Consider the following 21,422-nt stretch of genomic DNA (forward strand, 5'->3'; position numbering starts at 1 on the left):
AAATCAACTAATCTGTATATAGAGGGAGAGATCGGATTAACTCCGTTCTCCCTGCACCAGGAAGTGAAGGTAGACCACTTTCCTTGATACAAATCAAGGGTTGACCCCCTTTGAGGTGCGGACATGCGTTTGACAGCGATGTCCGAAAAGCCTCTCTGGTGGAGATGCAACTGGATAAGTTCCAGGCGTGAAACTTGAAAAATCCAGGGTTCTGGTGGTAGCATCTCCCCAGGGGGTGCCACAGGAGGTGCTTCCAAGTCGGAAGACTCCTGGGGTGGTCTATCAGGAGCTCCAGCAAAGCTGGGAACCTGACCTGATTTTGCCAGCAAGGTGCGATGAGAGTTATTCTCACCGGGTGGCTGGTCAAGATCTTGTTCAGGACTGGTTGGATGAGAGGGAGGGGTGGAAACGCATATGCGTTCAGCCCGACCCAAGATGCTGTAAGGCTGTCGACTTCCAGGGCCTCTTCGTCCGGAAGTGGAGAGTAATAGATGGGAAGGCGATTGTTCAGCCTGGTGGCGAACAGATCTACCTTCGGAGATTGCCAAAGGCGACAAAGGTCGTCTACAATCTCCTGATGGAGTGTCCACTCTGTCTGGACTAGTTTGTCCTGACGGGACAGGGCGTCGGTAAGGATGTTGCGTTTGCCTGGTATGTGTCTGGCACATATCGATACTCCAAGGTCGGCAAAAAGATGGTCAAGCTCCCATGTTAGCTGGCAAAGAATGCCGGACTTTGTGCCTCCCTGTCTCCTGACATATGCTACAACTGTAGAATTGTCGGAGAACAGGGTTACTCTCCGATTCTTCAGGTGAAGGGAAAGAGCCCTCACGGCAAGAAGGACAGCCTTCATTTCCAATATATTTATTGGAAGATTGGTCTCCTCCCTTGTCCATAGACCCCTTATGGACCTGTCCCCGTTGTTCAGATGTGCTCCCCACCCTAGTAGAGAAGCATCTGTGAACATGGACACTTCTGGGGGCGGTGGAGAAAGATCTACACCGCTTTGGAGACGAGTCTCCGACTCCCAGAAGTTCCAGACGTTCTTGAGTAGGTATTGAAGTATCAATACCAACTTGTCTAATGGATCCCTGTGGGGTTTCCATAGAGACATCAGAAACATCTGGATGGGACGCATATATAGACGGCCGAGAGGGATTTGGTCTGCTGCCAAATTCAGAAGGCCCAAAAGGCTTAAGCATTGCCTTGCGGGAGCTTGAGTCCTTCCTCTGAATTCTGCGACGAGGTGACGAATTTTCTTTATCCTGTCTAGGGGGGGGCAGCATTTTCCCTACGGCCGTAAGGAACCGAACTCCAACGTAAACGAAGTATTGGGATGGCGTGAATTCTGACTTTGTTTCGTTGATAATCCATCCTGCGGAGACTACTTTTTGCTTTAGAACATGAAGTTGTTGCAGTAGTAGTTTCCGCGATTTGCAACGGAGTAGCCAATCGTCTGGGTAGTGATGGAGCTTGAACCCCATCACATAAAAGGGAGCGACGAAGGCTGTGACTATCATTGTAAAAATGAGGGGTGCCGATGCCAGACCGAACGGCAGGGCCCTGAATTGATACGTCTTTCCTTCGTAGTGGAAACGAAGGAAGTGTTGATAGTCTGGATGGATCGGTACATGTAAGTACGCATCCGCTAGATCCATCAATACCGCCCAATCGTTGGGCTGTATCACCGTTGCGATAGACCTGGTGGTTTCCATCTTGAAATGAGGAACATTCAAGAAGGTGTTTAACCTGGAAAGGTCTATGATCAGCCTCCCTGTCCCTGCTTGCTTGGGAACCAAGAAAATGTGGCTGTAAAAGCCGGGAACATGGATTTTGAAGGACCTGGATAGCTTGCTTCTCCAGTAATGTCGCGACCTCTGCTTGGAGGGCAGAGGCCTTGACTGGGTCCTTCGGTGGCTGAACTGGGGTTGGATATATGGTAGTCAGGGGGGGGGGTATGGTTGAAATCTAGTTTCACTCCGTACCTCAACATGTTTGGGACTGGGGACCCCTTGGGGCACCAATCGTCCCAAACGTCTGCAAATTTTTGCAGACGGCCCCCGACTACCGGAGTCGGCTCCTTTTTGCGTTCGGGAGGAGAAAGGAGGGGGGAGTCACTTCTTCCGGCCTGCACCCCTTGGACGAAAGGAGTGCCTGGTCGGACCGGATCCACCCTGGTTAGAGGAAGTATTTTTCCTCTTCCCAGTCCAGCGACCCTCCGCTTCCCGTCCGAAGGATCAAGCAGGAGCAGGCTGACCAGGCGGGGTAGGCCTAGGCAGGACTTGCCTGGCGTACGGGATTGAACCCGATGCCTGCTGGGGCCTCTCTATCTTTCTAGCGTTAGGTAGAGAGGTCTTGGCCCTCTGTGTTGCAGTGGGGGCATATAATTTGTCCCAATCTTTCTGTACTTGAGCCGCCTCTTGTACAGAATCTGCGAACAGGAAAGAACCATCCATAGGAGCGGTTCTTGAGGCCCCTTCCAGCTGGAGGGATCTGATTACATTGAGAGAGCCCAGGGCGGCGTCTCTACGGAGTAGGACGCTATTTGCTGCGGTCTTGGCGGACAGAGCAATAGTGTGCCTAATCGAATGTGACAAGGATGTCACAAGTGATTTTGTGTCATCAGATAGTGACTCATTATCCTTTAGGGATCTGGCTAGGGCTAGGTTAGTGTGCTCTGCGTAGGAGAGCACTGCTAACGTGTCTTTGGCCAGACCCTCTTGTGCTCTAAGTTCTCGGTAAGCCGAGGAGGAGGTCACCTTAGGCACAAGTTGGTCCAGCTGTACATCGTCCTTTAACGTGGAAGTCGATGCTGCAGCTGGACAGCCGGCCGAGATGACTCGGTAATAGTCAGCGCGGTACTTCCTAACGGGAGGAAGTTGTGCCGTGAACAACTTCCCCCGTTTACACCAACCTTCCGGTCTGGCTGCCGGAAGGACAGGGACGGAAGTACGTTGGTGGGCATCTTGGGAGTCTCTGATTGTACGCTCCAATAGTTCAGAGACTGCTACCACCGACGGGGAGGGAGGAAGGAATTCAAGGGCCCGAGTGGAGCCCTGAGAGACCTGTGGATTGGGATCCACTTCCTGTCCCCAAAGTGAAAAGGTCGGTGCCGATAAGGCTGGCAGTTCGGGCAGGGTAGGGCACAGATCCTGCGGGAGGTATGCTCTGATCAAGGATCGGAATGTCCTCATATCTGACAGGATACTGGCCTCCTCTGGTGACAGCTCCTCCTGATTGGGGGAGCGGTAGCCTGGCTGAGAACTCTCGTTCTCAGAAAATTCCTCTAAAATAGAGGAGTCGGATGGTGGGTATCCGATGGGACCAGGCGCAGCAGAGGAACCGGAACCTTGCTCCAGATGGCCGAGTCTATCAGAAAGACCCGCTACCATCTGGATGAGCTGGGACAGTTGCTGTCCCGACTCGGGTTCCGGACCCGACGTGCGGCTTCTCTCAACGACGGGCAGTTGAGGAGAGGGTGGGCGCATAGGCGACCCCTCGAAGCAGTATGTACGGGCGAATGGGTCTTCCGGAAGCGGAAGTTGCCCATATCCTGAACAAGAGTTCAGATGTCCCCTCTGCGTAGCTCGTTGCATGGGAACGACGCCTCTGCTACGAGGAGGGGGTGGCACTTCCGGTTGGCTCCACCTAAGAGGTTGGCCAACGTAGGGAGGTCCCTACATTTCCGGCAAGAAGAAGTCCGAAACCGGAAATGCCCGTAACTCCTTCGCCGGTATTGAGCTACCGGATGCCCTTTTAGGAGGAGGTACGGGGGGCGAAATTCGACTGATATAAAAATGGGGAATATAATATCACGATACTGTACCCGACCAAAGGAACTTGAAAATTGGTGTTCAGCAGATTATGCTTCACGAATCAATATCACCTATGCCAAAAAAAATATTCCTGATCCGTTTGATGACAATTTAGACGATGTAGTAACTGATGAAGAGTTTGAAGAAGAAACTGAAAATGATACAAATCATAGTGACCAACTTGACTTCACCACAAAAAATGGAGTAGTCTGTAAAATTAGAAAATCTCCCAGAGTAATAAGATATGTTCGATACAATAAAGTTACTGACCCAGAAAACTGTTACAGGGAAAGATTACTTTTATTCTTACCTTGGAGGAATGAAAGCACCGACCTGTTGGGTGGCCATACATCACATTATGCACATTACAATTCCAACAAGGCACTTATTGAAGCCAAAAGACAACAATATGAACATATGGCTGATATTGTTGATGAAGCTGCGAAAAGAGCAGAAGCCGATTCTCATGGTAATGTTGAACCAAATAATATGCACACTGAAGCTGAAGATGCCGATGAAAACATTCAAGATTGTCACGACCTTGCTTTCTTTAATCCTGTTAACAGTGAACAAATGAGAACTTATGACATTAGTGTTGATATTGGACTTTCACCTCAAAAAGAAGTATTCCAGTTCGATAAATTACCTGATAAACTGCCAGATGAAGAATATCACCAACTAATTAGAAGTTTAAATGAACGACAGCGTGATATTTTTAAACACATTTTGAAACATGTCAAAACGAAGTCCAACAAACTACGCTTATTTGTGACTGGTGGTGCAGGAGTTGGTAAAAGTGTCACGATTAAAGCTGTATACCAGGGATTAATTCGCTGTTTATCAACAAGTGCTGGTGATGATCCTGAAGATTGTCGGATACTTATGCTTGCTCCAACTGGCACTGCTGCATTCAACATAAACAATACTACTGTTCACACTGGTCTCCATATCTTGCCCAACCAAAGATTGAAACACACAAACTTGCCAGATCAATTAAAAGAAAAATTCATTCAGCATTACAGTCATTTATCTGTTGTGATAATAGATGAAATTAGCATGGTTGGCATGGAAATTAGCATGGTTGGCAGAAAAATGTTCCAATGCATATCTAAAAGATTAGAAGAAATAACGGGTGTTAAAGAACCTTTCGGTAGTATTCATATCATTGCATTTGGTGACCACTATCAACTTCAACCAGTCATGGATAAATGGATTTTTTCAGATTCTACTGACCCCAAAAAAGACACGCCACCAAATTCTCAAAATGAACAAACTCCTGGCAGCCGTAAAAAAAAGTCTAATTCGCACAATCATGATTATACGGATTTGGCTGTCAATCTTTGGACCGGAGATGTAATTAATTTCACAGATCCAGAAAATGTGCCAAATGTAGAAAACATTGCACTGATTAATTATAGAGCAAATAAACAGGAACATTTTCAGATGTTCGAATTAACTCAAATAATGCGTCAGCAAGATGATATGAACTTTGCATTATTGCTCAATCGCTTGTGCATAGGCAACCATACTGATGATGACATAACCACACTAAACACAAGATTAGTTTCAAAATCTGATCCAAATTACCCGAAAGGTGCACTACATCTATATTGCACAAAAGAAAAAGTGAAAAACCACAATCAAGTCGTATTTGATTCTGCTCTAACTGAAAAAAAATCAGTCTGTGCTGTTGACACCGTGCTGTCAGACTTGACTGATGCTGTGAAAAAAAAATCATTGAAAGAATACCTGATGATCCTACCAAAACTTCTGGTCTTTTTACGAAACTTCTTCTTGCAATCAACTTGCCTTACATGGTGACATGTAATGACGACATCAATGATGGATTAACTAACGGTGTAATGTGTCAGATGAAAAATATTGAACACATTGATCCATTGCAAAACCCTGCAATTCTCTGGGTGTTATTTGATAACACTGATGTGGGGAAAAAAACAAGGTCTAAGTACAAGTGTTTTTATTCACCCAATATCCCAAAAGAATGGACTCCAATATTCGCAATAAAATGAACATTCTACCTGGGCAAAAGTTACATCCCAATCACAAGAACTCAATATCCATTAACAATTGGTGCCGCAAAAACAATATGGAAAGCCCAAGGACTTCCCTGAAACGAGTAGTGGTTGACATGACCAGCAACAGAAAAATAAACCATATACACTATGCGGCATTCAGTCGAGTTACTTGTATTGATGGACTGACTGTTCATCTTAAACTTAGAAGAGAAGAAAATATCAGCAGATTCAGTTGTAGCTGATGAAATGGAAAGATTACAATCAAAATGTCTCCAAAAATTAAATTACACCCTACCTTCAATGAAATCGGAAGATTATTTAGAAATAATGTTTCACAATACAATATCTTTAAATTGTCATTTAAATGATGTCAGTACTGATCATCACTTAATGGCTACATAATCCTACTAGCAGCGTCACGCCTTGTAACAACAGACACCAATGATGCATTTCATTTGAGAAATTTTCACCTTTTTAGAAATGATCAACTACCAACAACAGACAAAAGACCCCCACATGGTTTAGCAGTTTATATTTCAAATAATGTCTTCTGATTTTCCACTGTCACCGTGCAGCATGTTTCAAGCAGTCAATTTGAAGCCTCTTTGATTTTACTTTCCAATTCTTCAATAAACGTCCAAATCATTGGTCTGTATAAATCACCTTCTTGTAACTTCTCGGAACTATATTCCAAGCTCAAAACAATTGTTACTGAAATTGACCTCAAAAAACCTCTTCTTGTTGTTGGCGATTTCAACTTCGATATTTGGAATGGCAAAAATGCTTCTCATTTGCAAACTGTTTCTAACATATTAGGATGTGAACAATTCATAAAGGAAATAACAACTGATTAGGATTCACTGATAGATATGGTATTTTCCAATCGAACCAATCTTGTCACAATAACAATAGAATCAACATGGTCAGATCATAAAATAGTACTAATAGCTCATCCAAATAGTGTTTAGTGATATATTATAATGATCAGAAGAATGAAAACAATTCAGAAGGGGAGGTGGAGGGGAGGATGGAGAGAAGGTGGAGCAAATTGGGATAGTCAGGACCGCTCATGTTCCAACAGGGCAGGGTCTAGTATTGTAGCTGTAATTCTCGCAACCTAAATATTGAGCCTCTCTATCAATAACCTACAAATGTATAAATACTATAGATTAATAATAAATGGGGAAAATGGGAAATGTTAAAGAATGAACAACATGAAGTTATTGAAACCATATTCCTTATCCTCCATCCACCAAGTGTAGAAAGTTCATTTCAATACAATATACAGACTCCAACCTTTCATGATAAACATTTCAAATGCAAAATTATCCAGTACCAAATGCAAAATTATCCAGTACCAAAACTTTCCACCGCCTGCAGCTAAAACAAGATTACTACTGGAGCTGCAACTGAGACGAGAGGACAAAATAAAAGGGGGGGGGGTAAGGTGTGTCAAAATTCAATTAAACGCTTGAACATAAAATTCTTATGAGTACAAGAATATTCAATAATGGACATCAATTCACAACATGGCTATATCAGGATTCTAAAGGATCAACTACGAAAAGATTAATATTAAATTGTTATGAGTAATGGACTTCAATTCGAAACATATGATATCAGGATTCAAAAGGATGTACTACACAAACATTAACATTTTCAATCTCCTGGATTTCTTGGATGCAACCAGTACGGAATGCAGTGGAAAATTTCAATGTTGTCATCTTGTAACTGTCCGACACAAATACATCATACAAGCTGCCAGCAATCAAAACAGCATGAGGAAACCAGCCCTGTAAAAATTATCTCCTAATCATCCCCCACCAACTAATGGAAAATGCCTTAGATGCCGGGGATGGATATTTGATGAGGGGAGAGTTTCTGAGGAATAGTTTATTGACTTTAGCTCTCAGCTTATCTGAGCCAGGTAACCTCCTGCTGAGTTGCCGGACCAAAGGCTGAGGTCAACATATGTTGTTACATAACCAATTTTGCTATCACATCCCGGTTGCCTTGTAGTCGACCAAATTACTTCTAATTTTGCCTCATCACAGTAAATTAGTCATGCGAGTGTTATCACTGGTTACGCTGACCATTAGGTAGATAAGGTAAATATGCCGATCATCACTGTATGAAGTATCAGCGGGGTGCTTAAAGTTGGAGGGCGACTAAATATTTCACAGGGCTGGTTTCCTCATGGTAATAAAGCACCAAGAGAACTTCAATTGCATTTGCAATATCAAAATGTCCTTTTCACTAATAATATAATATCAATTAGGAATATGTGCTTCACTCAGGTTGAAAATTGTGATTCTTCCACCTCCAATTCAGTTCAGTGTCAATTCCTTTTGTTATTTCATATATATTTGTTGCTGCCATGCCTAAACATAAAATAATTCTTTACATATTCTCTCTCTTTTACAGAAAAATAATTCTTTACATATTCTATATCTTTTACTGATAAATGTACATGAATGCTTTATATCTTCCCATGTTAATTTCAGAACGTCATGGCACCCCTGTGTCATGGGTTTTATTAAGTTCTGAGCTCCACATTGATCACCTTTATTACTGCGTGAGAGCTTTTATCTATGCAGTTTACTTTTTAACACATTCCAGCTAATTTCACAGTCAATTTTAAATCTGCATCATCTAAATGACACTTCCCACTTTCATTCCAGGTCAGCATCAGTGCCAAAGTGATCAAGTTTTTATCTCCTACAAGTCAGAAAGAAGTATACAATAACACAATAAGTAGTAGAGATATCCTCATCGGCGATAATACCGGCTTCGTAAAACTCATCGTCTGGGGGGACCTTACAGAAAGTCTTACTCTTGAATCTGTATACAACTTTAATGAACTAGGAGTGCGCACAGCAAAAAGTAGTCAAACCAAACATTTGACCGCTACCCCGAACACAGCAGCTGTCAAAGCTGACATTGAGATATACATTGATACTGATCAAATACCCGAGGAAGAACACCAAGACATTCAAAATGGATTGATTTCCCAACTTAGCATATCTGTCAGAAAAGCCTGTTGCAACTGCAAAACAACTGTTGAATCCACTATCGATGCTTCTGAATTTTCGTACAAGTGTGGTTCCGGCATAATGAGACGGCAGGTTTCTTCCATCTTAATTCTCATCCGGGCAAACATTGATGTAACTAAGGATGGGAAACTCTACAAACTCACTGCCTTTGAAGCAATGCTTTTAACATATCTGCAAGAAAATGGCTTCATCAATGCAACCTGACACAACATCAGATGACATGGAGAACTACCTCCTCAGCATTGATACCATCCAACCCCTTTCATTTAACAGTGATAATGTAATTGTAAAAATGGCTTAAAATGTGTTGATCACTATACTGCAGCACTTGAGGTAGTACTATGACAAGACTACATTATACATCTTTTTAGGTTGCCCATTATTTATTAGTGTGACAAAATATGTCCAATATTTTAGATCTACTTGATCAGCTGCTCTTTTTGTAACACATGTAATTTAAGCGTGATGTATATTCAAAAAGCCTTTTTACAGTGAGTTACTACTGGTACTATTCATTTTACTTTGTACTTGAGCAACTTGTATTGCTCTACGTAAAACGTTTACATGGAGCAATACAAGTTGCTCAAGTACAGTGTAAAATGAATAAGTTTGATAGCAATCATTACAATCAATCGTGTACATGAGGAAACCAGCCCTGTAAAAATTATCTCCTAACCATCCTCCACCAACTAATGGAAAATGCCTTAAGGCCGATACACACGCAGCAAAGTTGTACAGGCGATCTCTAGCAACCAGCAATCTGTGGCAACCTACCTGTGACGTTCAGACGTGGCAAACTTCAGCAACCTCTCAGGTAAAAGGTTGAAGAAGGTTGCCATTTTTTTTTTTTGAGGGAAAAGCTAATTTTGGGGGGAAATGCTAAGTAAAATGGTGGATATGGAAGCAGAGAGTGCTGCTGCTGCAGCACTTGTCATTATTTTAGTGAATAAAAGACGACGACAGGCCAGACAGAAGAAGAAGAGGTTGTGGAGGAAGGACTGGGTTGGTAGGAGGCATGAACTTGGAGCATACCATACCCTCTTGAAAGAATTAGCAATGGAGGATATATCAGCGTACAAGAACTTTCAGTAGTCCAAGATGCCACCCCTTTGCCCTTTGCTTTGTTCATTTCCTCTCCAGCTATTTCACCTTCAGCCATTTTTACAGTCAAGTCATGTGATGGCATAGAGAGCATTCTGGCATATGATTGGTCAGATGCTAAAAATGTAACTGATACTCTGTTCGACCTGGTTGCCTAGAACCAACACGTCGGTTCCAGATTGCTGTTTGCTACAGGTTGCTAAAGGTTGCCAGATGGAGGTTGCTATAGTTTGATTGACCTATTCACACGCAGCAACCTCAGGTTGCCAGTATCAAATTCAGGGTCTTTCAACCAGGTTGCTAGAGATCGCCTGTAAAAGTTTGCTGCGTGTGTATCGGCCTTTAGATGCCGGGGGGGGGGGGGGGAATGGATATTTGATGAGGGGAGAGTTTCTGAGGAATAGTTTATTGACTTTAGCTCTCAGCTTATCTGAGCCAGGTAACCTCCTGCTGAGTTGCCCGACCAAAGGCTTAGGTCAACATATTTTGTTACATAACCGATCTTGCTATCACATCCTGGTTGCCTTGTAGTCGACCAAATTACTTCTAATTTTGCCTCATCACAGTAAGGGCCAGGTTCATCATCATGTGATCATGACTGAATGTTATCACAGGTTACGCTGGCCATTAGGTAGATATGGTAAATATGCTGATCATCACTGTGTGTAGTATCAGCGGGGTGCTTGAAGTTGGAGGGCGACTAAATATTTTACAGGGCTGGTTTCCTCATGAGGCTAAGTATTATATAAATTAGACATTTAATGTATAATTCATATAATATATAAGCTAAGTATCAAATTAGACATCCCATAATCATCTTTGTTAAATTTGTGATTCATGTGTGATTTTTATTTTCAACTTTTATCCTTTAATCATCTTTGTTAAATTTGTGATTCATGTGTGATTTTTACATGATTACTATATATATATATATATATATATATATATATGCGTATATATATACGCATATGTTTATTCGTACTACTTTCCGTTGTACAGATAACAAAAAATTAGGTGCAATAAGACAATACAGAGTTGGGTGCAAATACAAGTTTACGACAAGGCAAACAAAGTAAAAGGTAAGTCTGAGAGTCGAACCCGAAAACCTCTCATTCTTGGAGGTGATCCTTAATAAGTTACATTAGTATCTTGAACTATCACAATAAAACTAACACCAAAAACAATACTCCATCAAATCAACCTGTACACAAAAAGTTAATTATCATGTCTATTTCCTCTTTTGTGAGAATTTGATTCCCTGCCCCCCGCATTTCAAGCAATTCCCTAACTTGGATGGCAACCCTATTATGCCCCAATCCCTAAATTTCCCTGTTGATGTCCCTTAGCATTATACATTCATCAGGCAGCTGATCCCTATTCCAGTTGTACTTTTGTAACACCATAGTTATACTTTTCCCCACTGATGAGACGCTCCTGGCAAATAATAATCCAACTGTAACCTTTACAAGTGTATTTCCTGATTTCCGCAGTCTGTTGATGAATTTTACGAACCTTTTCTCCAATTGAGTTTGAACGCTACAGTCCTTTATAATGGCTGGTAACAGGTCATTATGAGTGCGATAAGGCAAACACAAAATCTGACGAATACATTTACGCCATGTAATATACAATTCTTCCATGTATGGTTTTGAACAATCTAGCAACTGGTAACAATACAGCGGCATACAAAAACTTTTGAATAACTTATATCTGATTTCAAAGTTGGCGTACCTAAACTGAGCCATAAGCATGTTGGTCCGTTTGTACAGATCATTAACTAAAACCTAAACCCTCCTTCGACGAACATCAGGACCAAGAAGAATACCCAATTCATTCATTAGAAATTTGAACCCTTGTACCCTCAAATACAATCTCCCCTGGCAGGTCATGTGACCCGAAGACTAAATATCTACTCTCAGATGCGTTGAAGGATATTCTGAATTCAATAGAAAATTGAGGAGCCGTGTTTAGCATCTTATTTAACCCATAGAACGATGGTGCTAAGAGAATAACATCATTGGCATATGCAAATACATCGCAAAAAATGTGGCCAACATGGCAGCCGAAACCGTCAGTTTTTATACTTGTAATAAGCTCATCCAGGTAAATTCCAAAAAGAATGGGGGAGAGCACCCCACCCTGCTTAACTCCATTGGATACAGTAAACTCACCAGACATATGCTCCCCCACTGAACCTGTACACGTTGTTGTGTGTAGATGTTGGCTAATAGCCTAGCCGCTAATGGACATAGCCCTTTTTTGATCAAAATTCGAAGTAGCTTCACAAAATGAACACAATCAAATGCTTTGCTTGCATCAAGCATTACGCAATACACTGCGGTGTTGCAACCGTTATAACAATTAATTACTTCATTTATAGTCGTGCTACACGTAGCTGTGGAGAGACCTGCCTTGAACCCAAACAGGGCATCATCTGTACTTAGCTCATTCTCGTACTTTTTTAGGAATATATTATCCATTATTTTGCCAATAACGCTACTTAGCGAAATACAGCTATAATTATCGGACGTATTCAAAGACTGTCTACTGTTTTTTAGAATTGGAACTACTTTAGTTCGAACAAACCCCATCGGGCAATATCCGTGACTCATCATGGAGCTCACTAAAAAAGACACGTAAACATGTAATAAATGATCCCCATTTATAAAGTGATCTGACATAATTTTGGGGTTACTGTCTTTTTTACCCGCTTCAGACACTGTACTCCCTTCATAACTTCGTGCACACTCAATACATGATCATGACTATGTAAATAGCTTTGTAAATTCCAATCACCTGCAGGACAGGTCAATTTCTCTCAATAAAGTTAATTTTGTTGACTCCTGTAATCTTCACCTTATTTTTTAAAAAAGACAGTGGTGTTAGTCCCAAACTGGTCATTTCTATTTATTATGCCCCCGCTAAAGTGGGGGCATTATGTACTTGCGTGGTTTCCGACCGCCGCGTCCGCGTCCGCGTCCGCCGCACTGAATTCCAGACTATAACTCAAGAACCCCTTGCTCGGCTGACTTGAAATTTTTAGGGGGTGTAGGCCTAGTGTGTCAAAGGGTCCCTATTGTTTTTTGGCGCGTTCCAAAATCCAATATGGCCGCCAGCCGCCATCTTAGATTTTCGCATTCTGCTCGTTTACTAGAGAACCAGAGGTCCAACAGTCTTCAAACTTTTGTGGTGTGATGGTCTATGGTAGGGGAGGTTCCCTATTGATTTTGGGCCCGACCCGAAATCAAAGATGGCCGCCAGCCACCATCTTAGATTTTCGCATTCCGCTCGTTAACTGGAGAACCAGAGGTCCAACAGTCTTCAAACTTTTGTGGCGTAATGGTCTATGGTAGGGGAGGTTCCCTATCGATTTTAGGCCCGACCAAAAATCAAAGATGGCCGCCAGCCACCATCTTAGATTTTGGCATTCCGCTCGTTAACTGGAGAACCAGAGGTCAAACAGTCTTCAAACTTTTGTGGTGTAATGGTCTATGGTAGGGGAGGTTTCCTATCGATTTTGGGCCAGACCCGAAATCAAAGATGGCCACCAGGTCCCCGACTTTGTGATTTGTATTCCGCCCCGTAAATTAAGAACGGAGTGAGTGACAGACCTGAAACTTAAGTGGTGTTATTACCTAGTGTAGGGGAGGTTCCCTATCCATTTTGGGGCCGATCTGAAATCCAAGATGGCTGCCAGGCCCGACCTGGTTTTTCGCATTCCAACCTGTAGCTCAAGAACCAAGTGAGTGACAGACCTGAAACTTTTGTGGTGTGATGAGGTTGTGTAGGGGAGGTTCCCTGTCGATTTTGGGCCTGACCCTCTAGGTGCGCTAATAGCCACAATTTCATATTTATAGGCTAAATAACACGCGCAATGAACATATTAACACACCGAACACACCAGAGCGGGGCATACATTCGCAATTTGCCCCAATTGCGTTATATATTTCTAGTGTTGACCTCTGTTATCAGGATACCTTTCGATTACAGACAGCATTATGTATCCTTGGTTGTGCTGTACAACTCGGCCTGGACATACTACAGTTGTCCATGGAGAAGTCACATCCTCTCTGACACTTCTTGTCTGTAAAGTTACCGATACAACATACTGAACTAGGGATATCTTCCGTTGCCTCCTGTGACATTTACATACCATGGATGATTAGTTCAGTCATATTTTATCCAACTGGCAGCTGTGTATTGGACATTTTAGTGGTATAGTGTGTTTACTTGACCTTCAAACAGTAGTATAAAGCCGATATTTACTACTTTACACCCTCAGTCCTATGTTTTTAGGTCATCCAGCTGAGCACCAGGCCCTTGGGCCTCTTGTTATAAGTTATTTTATGATATAGGCCTATTTATGGTGTTATATCCTCTTACTGTGCGCGTATCAGCACAGACTACTCACTGCTTTTGTAACATATTAATCGGGAATGTCAATAATAAAATGTCAACAGGGTTGTCTGTGAGTGGACAGTGTGATCTCATTTTGATGGTGGTGTAAGGGAGGTCTATACAACACCACTGTGTCCGTCGTCCGTCGTCGTCCTCTATCAAAAACAGTGCCACGTTTCTTAACCACTAGAGCTATGAACTTGAAACTTTGTACACATAATCCCTTAGGTTAGTTGACCTCTTATATGAATTTCGGTCCGATCTGAATCTTGACTTGGCCAGCAGATGGCCAGAAGTGGTAACTCAGAAAATGTCATATCTCTCTAATGAGTGACAAGTTTTCGACAACATTTTTATGGTAGGTTCTCCTAGCAAGGATACATCACATGTCATACGGGTTTTTGATTTGACCTAATTTTTAAGGTCACAGAGGTCAAATAGCGTAAACTGGCTGTTTAAGTATAACTATGACACGTTTCTAAACCCCTAAAGCTATGACATTGAAACTTACTTCACAGGATCCCCCATGTTAGTTGACCTTTGACAATGAATTTCGGTCCGATCTGATTGTTGACTTGGCCAGCAGAGGGCCAGAAGTGGTAACTTAGAAAATGTCATATCTCTCTTATGAGTGACAAGTTTTCGACAACATTTTTATGGTAGGTTCTCCTAGCAAGGATGCATCACATGTCATACGGGTTTTTGATTTGACCTAATTTTTAAGGTCATAGAGGTCAAATGGCATTAACTGGCTGTTTGAGTACAACTATGACACGTTTCTAAACCGCTAAATCTATGAACTTGAAATTCGATACACAACTCCCTACGTCATATAACCTTTGACGCCAAATTTTGGTGTGATCTGATAATAGAATTGGCCACAAGGGGGCCCAAACCAAAAAAGGTAAAAAGGGCAATATCTAGCTTATTAGTGTGTTTTTTTAATGATATTTTAATGGTAGGTACTCCAAGCAAGGATACATCACATATCCTATGGGTTTTTGATATGACCCAATTTTCAGGGTCACACAGGTCAAATGGCATAAATTGGCTGTTTGTGTATAATGATGGCACATTTCCTAACCGCAAAAGCTATAAATTTGCAATTTGGCACACTATCCCTTTTTCATGTGACCTTTGACACCAAATTTCGGGCTGATCTGATTCTCGACTTGGCAACCAGGGAGCCAGAAGTGGAAACCTAAAAAGTGTGATATCACTCTGAGTGACTCGATTTCAATAACATTTTTATGGTATGTTCTCCTAGCAAGGAAACATCACAGATCATATGGGTTTTTGATTTGACGGAAATTTAATGTCACAGAGGTGAAATGGCGTGAATTGGCCATTTGGGTGTAACTATGGCATGTCTCTTTACTGCTGAAGCTATGAACTTAAAATTTTGGTGAATATGACTCCCTAAGTTATGTGACCTCTGACACCGAATTTCAGTCTGATCTGATTCTCGACTTGGCCACCAGGAGGCCAAAACCAAAAGGTGAAAAGTCCAATATTGCGCTTATTAGTGACTTGTTTTCGATGATAGTTTTATAGTAGGTACTCCAATCAAGGATATATCACATGTCATAACGACTTTGTTTTGACCTATGTACTATACATGTAGCATGTTTTTTAACCTGGATGAATTCTTAACCACTAAATATCTTTACGGTGAGCACAATGGCCCCTGGCCGTTTCATATTTACAAAGTGTTATTTTTTTTCATTTTTACAGGATGACGTATTCTGTTATCTATGGACATTCCGGCTGTCCCCTCAGGCAAAGTGGTGTTGCTCTGCATGCTGTGGAACTGTGGTAACAGAGGACCAATCAACCAGTCAACCATGAGATTGACAGGTTCGGGGTAGAACACATTGTACCTTATGCTCATTTATCCTTTACGTTTTGGTCTTTTGTTTTACTGTATTATTTAAGTTGACTTAATAAAGAAGCCTTGAAATTGAAAATGCATTTCTGAATTTTTATTTATTATAATAATAAAAAATAAGGCTTACCTATTAAACCTAATCCCTTGAACATGCAACCTTTAGTTGAAAGTTCAATGAATTGAAACTCTACAGTGGTGGCATTATAGAATCCCACTTGTCTTGCCCACTGTGGAAGAGCTAGTTTCCCTCTGGAGTTCTTGAGTCCCTAATTCAAGTGAGTCTTGCCTCACTATACCTATGATGTTCCAGGTGTAGCGCTTCAGCTCGTGTTCCAGTTGCTCAATTTTACTGTCAGCATTAAGAGTTCCTACATTCCACATGCCTATTGTGATTGTTCTTTTTTTTGGTTTTTGGCCCGTGGTTTTGTCAGTATCACAATTATCGTCAGGTTCGCTGTACTAGTTTTTCACAACCAACCTAAACTTCAAAGGAATTGATGTAAAGGTCCAGGCTGTTTCTGGTTGTGACCATGCATCTACTGCGCTGGTTTGTCTCAACCTGCACTTCACAGGATTTGATGTAAAGGTCCAGACTTCCTTTAACTGATTGCCCAAAGGTTGTGACCTAGCATCGACTGGACTGGTTTTTCACAGCCTGCACTTTAAAGGATTAGATGTAAAGGTCCAGACTGCAGTTACTGGTGGTCTACTGGGTTGTGACCATGCATCTACAGGGTTGTGACTGTCGAAGGAACCATCGCATTCAGTAAGATTTACCCTCTGTTACAACCTTCAACTTGTAATCACACTCATTATATGAATAATATGTTCAATCAGATGGACCAAGCAAAGCTCCTCTTCGTTTTTTTTTAAATTTGGCACGCAGTCATCTTGGAAACCATTTTTAGCTCAGTTTTGTGACGGAATATTTATATTAACTGCCCCTGGAAAGAAAATGAGCATCTCTACATTCAGATGAGTGCCAGGCCCACTGGCCTCTTGTTGTATGTAAATTGTAACTAGTCTTGTAAAGAGTGGTGTCACCTCGCTTAATCTGTTGTAATCATTGTAATAGGGAGTGCATTAGATGGTGATCATGTCTCTTGTTGCGTGCTGTAGATTAGCTGTTGATGTTTTATGTTTGAATGTTTCAGACCAGTATAGACTTCCAAATGGACGGCCCCGTGCCAACTCCTTCAACCCAAGTAAGTCCCTTCATTGTGTTTTGCACTGCCCTTTTTCTCTCCTCTTTTCTCTTGACTAAGCATTTTATCTTGATTATCATATTTCTTGCTTAGGGGCGATTTGAAAATTGCACGTTGTCAGAGCAGAGAAATGAGATCATTTTGACACAGTGTTGAAGATGGCCTCATGCGGCGGCTGCATGGCAATCTGTTAGCCTCAAGAATCAGTTTCCAACTTTTTCAGGAGATCTCTCTTTGGTTCACTGTAGGTGAGTCTATACAGTACCGCAGTGTCCTTTGTCTGTATCCTGTTTCAAAAACAGTGGCACGTTCCTTAACCACTGAGGCTATGAAGCTTTGTACACATGAACCCCAAGGTCGGACACTGTCTATTTATTTGATCTGATTCACGACTTGGCAAGAAGGGGGTGAAAAGTTGAAACATAAAAAGTGTGACATCTTGCTTATAAGCGACTAGTTTTTGCTAACGTTTTTAAGGTAGGTATAAGGATACATCGCATATTAAATGGGTTGACCTACCCTATTTCATGACCTACCCTATCCAATTTGACCTACTTTTAAAGGTTGCAGATGTTAAATGGCGTAAATTGGCCGTTTAAGTGTAATTGTGGCATGTTTCTTAACCACTAAAGCTATGAACATGTAACTTGGTACACATGAGCTGCTACGTCTGAAAACCTTTGACGCTGAGTTTCGGTCCAATCTGATTCTTGAATTGGCCAGCAGGGCGCCAAAACTGAAAAAAAAGAAGCAATATCTTGCTTTTGCTTGAGTGGCGTTTTCAGAGGGGTTTTCAAACTGGTTAAATTTATTTTGGTTCTCCTTCTCGCTTATTAGTCCCACTTATTGGTGATTTGTTTTCGATAATATTTCTATGGTAGATACTCTATGCAAGAACACATCACATGTCATATGGGTTTTTGATTTGTCCTACTTTTCAAGGTCGCAGAGGTTAAATGACGCAAATTAGCTGTTTTAGTGTACCTGTGGCACATTTCTTAACTCTTTCAGTGCCAAGATCGTACATGTACGACCTACATTTTTAAGGTATTTAAGTGTCCCCAGACACATATGGTTTCTCTGGCCTGGGGCGTCCCTATTGAATAATTTTTTCGACTGAGAGGTAGGGTTGGGGTCTGCCACCTCTCATTTCAGGTGAAAAATTGTGAAAATCGGCGAAAAATACCACTCCCTTGAAAAATTTAGAAAATAATCCAAAAGCTGCTGTTTTATTGAAACTAGGGGTAAAGTCAAAGGTTTTAAAGAATTTTGATGAGCATATTACAATTATTTTGATGAGATTTTGGATGGTGAAAATGCCCAAATCCTGGGCACTGAAAGAGTTAACTGCTAAGGATATGAATCTGAAACTCGATACACATGACCCCCTACGTTAGATAATGTCTGACGCTGAATTTTGGTCCAAAATCACTATCGACTTGGCCATCAGGGGGCTAATACTGACAATGTAAAATGGGCAAAATCACACGTCCAAGCAACTCTCACGTCAAAGGTACTCCAAGAAAGGATATATCACATGTTGTTTGGTCAAATGTAACTATGGAACGTTCTTTACCGCTGAAGCATTTAACTTGAAAATGACCCTGTTGCTCAGAAAAACCTCTGACACTGAATTTTGGTCCAATCTGATTCTTGACTTGGCCACCAGGTGGCAAAACCGAAACAAAAAAAGTACTCCAAGAAAGGATACATCACATGTTATACCATTTTGATTCGACTACACTTTTCAATGTCACAGAGGTCAAATTGCATTAACTGGTCGTTAGGCCTGTGACACCTTTCTTAACTGCAGTGACCATTGATCTCGCATTTAGTACACATGTACCATACCCTAGAGTCAGGGACTGATTCACCCCTAGGCCACCAGGGAGCAAAATCTGAAAACCTTAAAAATGCTATTATTGCTTAACTACTTGTCCGATTGCCACCAATCTGATATCTTGGGTACATCCAACCACAATACGGTATTATATGTCACATCTGCTTTTCAGGTCGCAGATATAAAATTTTCATTTAGCTTTATACTATAGCATGTTTCTAAACCAGCATGAACTGTGACTTGTCCACTAAATATCTATACGGTGAGCACAATGGCCCCTGGCCTTTTCATTTCTATTAATGCTATTGTCCATTGGGCATATTCTGAGTTGGTTTCTTTTGCCATATCGGGACCTTGTGTAATAGATTAAGCAGTTTAGAATCTTTGAATTTTAAATCCTGATCGTCATGATACACATTTAAATGATTTATCAATGATATTATACAATAATTATTGATTGTCCCAAGAGTTTCATAAGGGGACTTGAAATTACTGGACATCCATTCACCGCTTGTAGACTACGTCACCGTCTCCGTCCATTTTGACCTTGCTGACACTCCATGCAGACTCTTTAACTCATAAGAAATTTCCAACGAAACTTCAGGGGTGTGTTAAGTAGGTGAATATTTCAGATACCTTATATATTCGGCATCATGAGATTCCCACGTTGGCCAACTGGGTTTTGGACTTTACCTACTTTTGGCTCACCGTAGGGGAGTCTATACGATACCGTTGTCGTCTATATCCTGTTTCGAAAACTGGCACGTTTCTAAACCGCTAGGGCTATGAACTTGAAACGTTGTTTTCAGGTCCCCCCAGGTCAGGTGACCTCTGACACCGAATTTTCCTTCGTTCTGAGTCTTGACTTTGCCACCAGGTAACAAGTGAAAATCTAAAGAGTGTGATATCTTTCTTATTATTGACTTGTTTTCACTAAACATTTTATGGTAGTCTCTCCTGGCAAGGATACATCACATATCATAAGGGTTTTTGATTTAACGTACTTTTCAAGGTAACAGATGTCAAGTGGCGGTTTGAGTGTAACTATGGCACGTTTCTTAACCTAAGGATATGAACTTGAAATATGGTACACTTGACTTCCTACAATATATAACCTCTCACACCCAATTATATACAAGGGGGCTAAGACTGAAAAAGTAAAAAGTACAATACCTCGCTTATAAGTGACTTGTTTTTGATAATATTTTTATGGCATCCAAAGTTTGTACGTACAAATCATGAAATAAAATATTGTAGTGCCCATATGTAATTGATAGGTTCAAATTTAACCATCAAAATGTGTGAAACGTCATCAAAAAGTGCATTTTGTTTTCTTCGTTGGTTATGGGTGATTTCATCATAACTTGTGCTTTGCCAGATTATGAGGTGACCGAAACTGGTAAGGGAAATAGTAGTTGATGAAAGTAGGAGATGAAAATCTTGATTTTGTTTGAAATAAAGAGAAAGATAATCCCAATGCACTTCTTAGGTTATTGTATTGATACATGAGATTTATCTGTTATATTTTATGACGTATTAGTCGAAATTAAGAATTTAGAAGTCTCTGCGCGAAAGTACATATCCCACCGCCCTTCCGTTTCCCAAACATGTGAAACTTGAGCTGTGTTCTCACTGGGCCTTTAAAATGTTTCAAGTCTTTAAAACGGTTTAGGGTGCCACACTAGAGGGTCCTTAAAACGTTTTGAAACTGTTTTAACGAGAACGGTTCATGATGCGCTTTCAAGTCGTCTTGAAACCGTTTCAGCTAAAAGGGTTCTGTGGCGTTTTGAATGTGGTGCTATCAATGCATTGTACGCATGCGCATTAGTGATTTTTACTTTACTTCTGTTCTGAAGCCTGGATGCTGCGTGTGTCTGATATTTCATTTATTTTGTGCTAGCTTCACTTAAAATGGCTGGGAGAGGTAATGTGTGGGCCAGGATTGAAGTTCTTGCCCTCCTGGGCCTGTGGAGGGACAAGAACGTAGAGGGCAGATGCATAACGTTCATAGAAATACTCCTATTTACGCCAGGCTGGCTGAGCTCATGTCTGATCAGGGGTGGGAGCGCACTCCTGAACAGTATCG

General features: G+C 41.4%; 1 protein-coding gene across 7 annotated transcripts in view; it reads left to right on the forward strand.

Annotated features, from left to right (window-relative positions):
• Window positions 1-21,422, forward strand: part of LOC135500896 (potassium voltage-gated channel subfamily H member 6-like) — a 600,170-nt gene that overhangs the window by 227,747 nt on the left and 351,001 nt on the right. For 6 of the 7 annotated variants that reach the window (XM_064792608.1, XM_064792609.1, XM_064792610.1 and 3 more), the window contains one exon: window positions 17,446-17,496. The exons of the other annotated variant lie outside the window; for it this stretch is intronic. In XM_064792608.1, coding sequence (XP_064648678.1) covers window positions 17,446-17,496 — 51 coding nt within the window. The remainder of the gene's footprint in view (window positions 1-17,445; window positions 17,497-21,422) is intronic. 7 annotated transcript variants of the gene reach the window in all.

The sequence above is a fragment of the Lineus longissimus genome, chromosome 16 (genome assembly GCF_910592395.1).
Source record: "Lineus longissimus chromosome 16, tnLinLong1.2, whole genome shotgun sequence".
Taxonomy (NCBI): Eukaryota; Metazoa; Nemertea; class Pilidiophora; order Heteronemertea; family Lineidae; genus Lineus; species Lineus longissimus.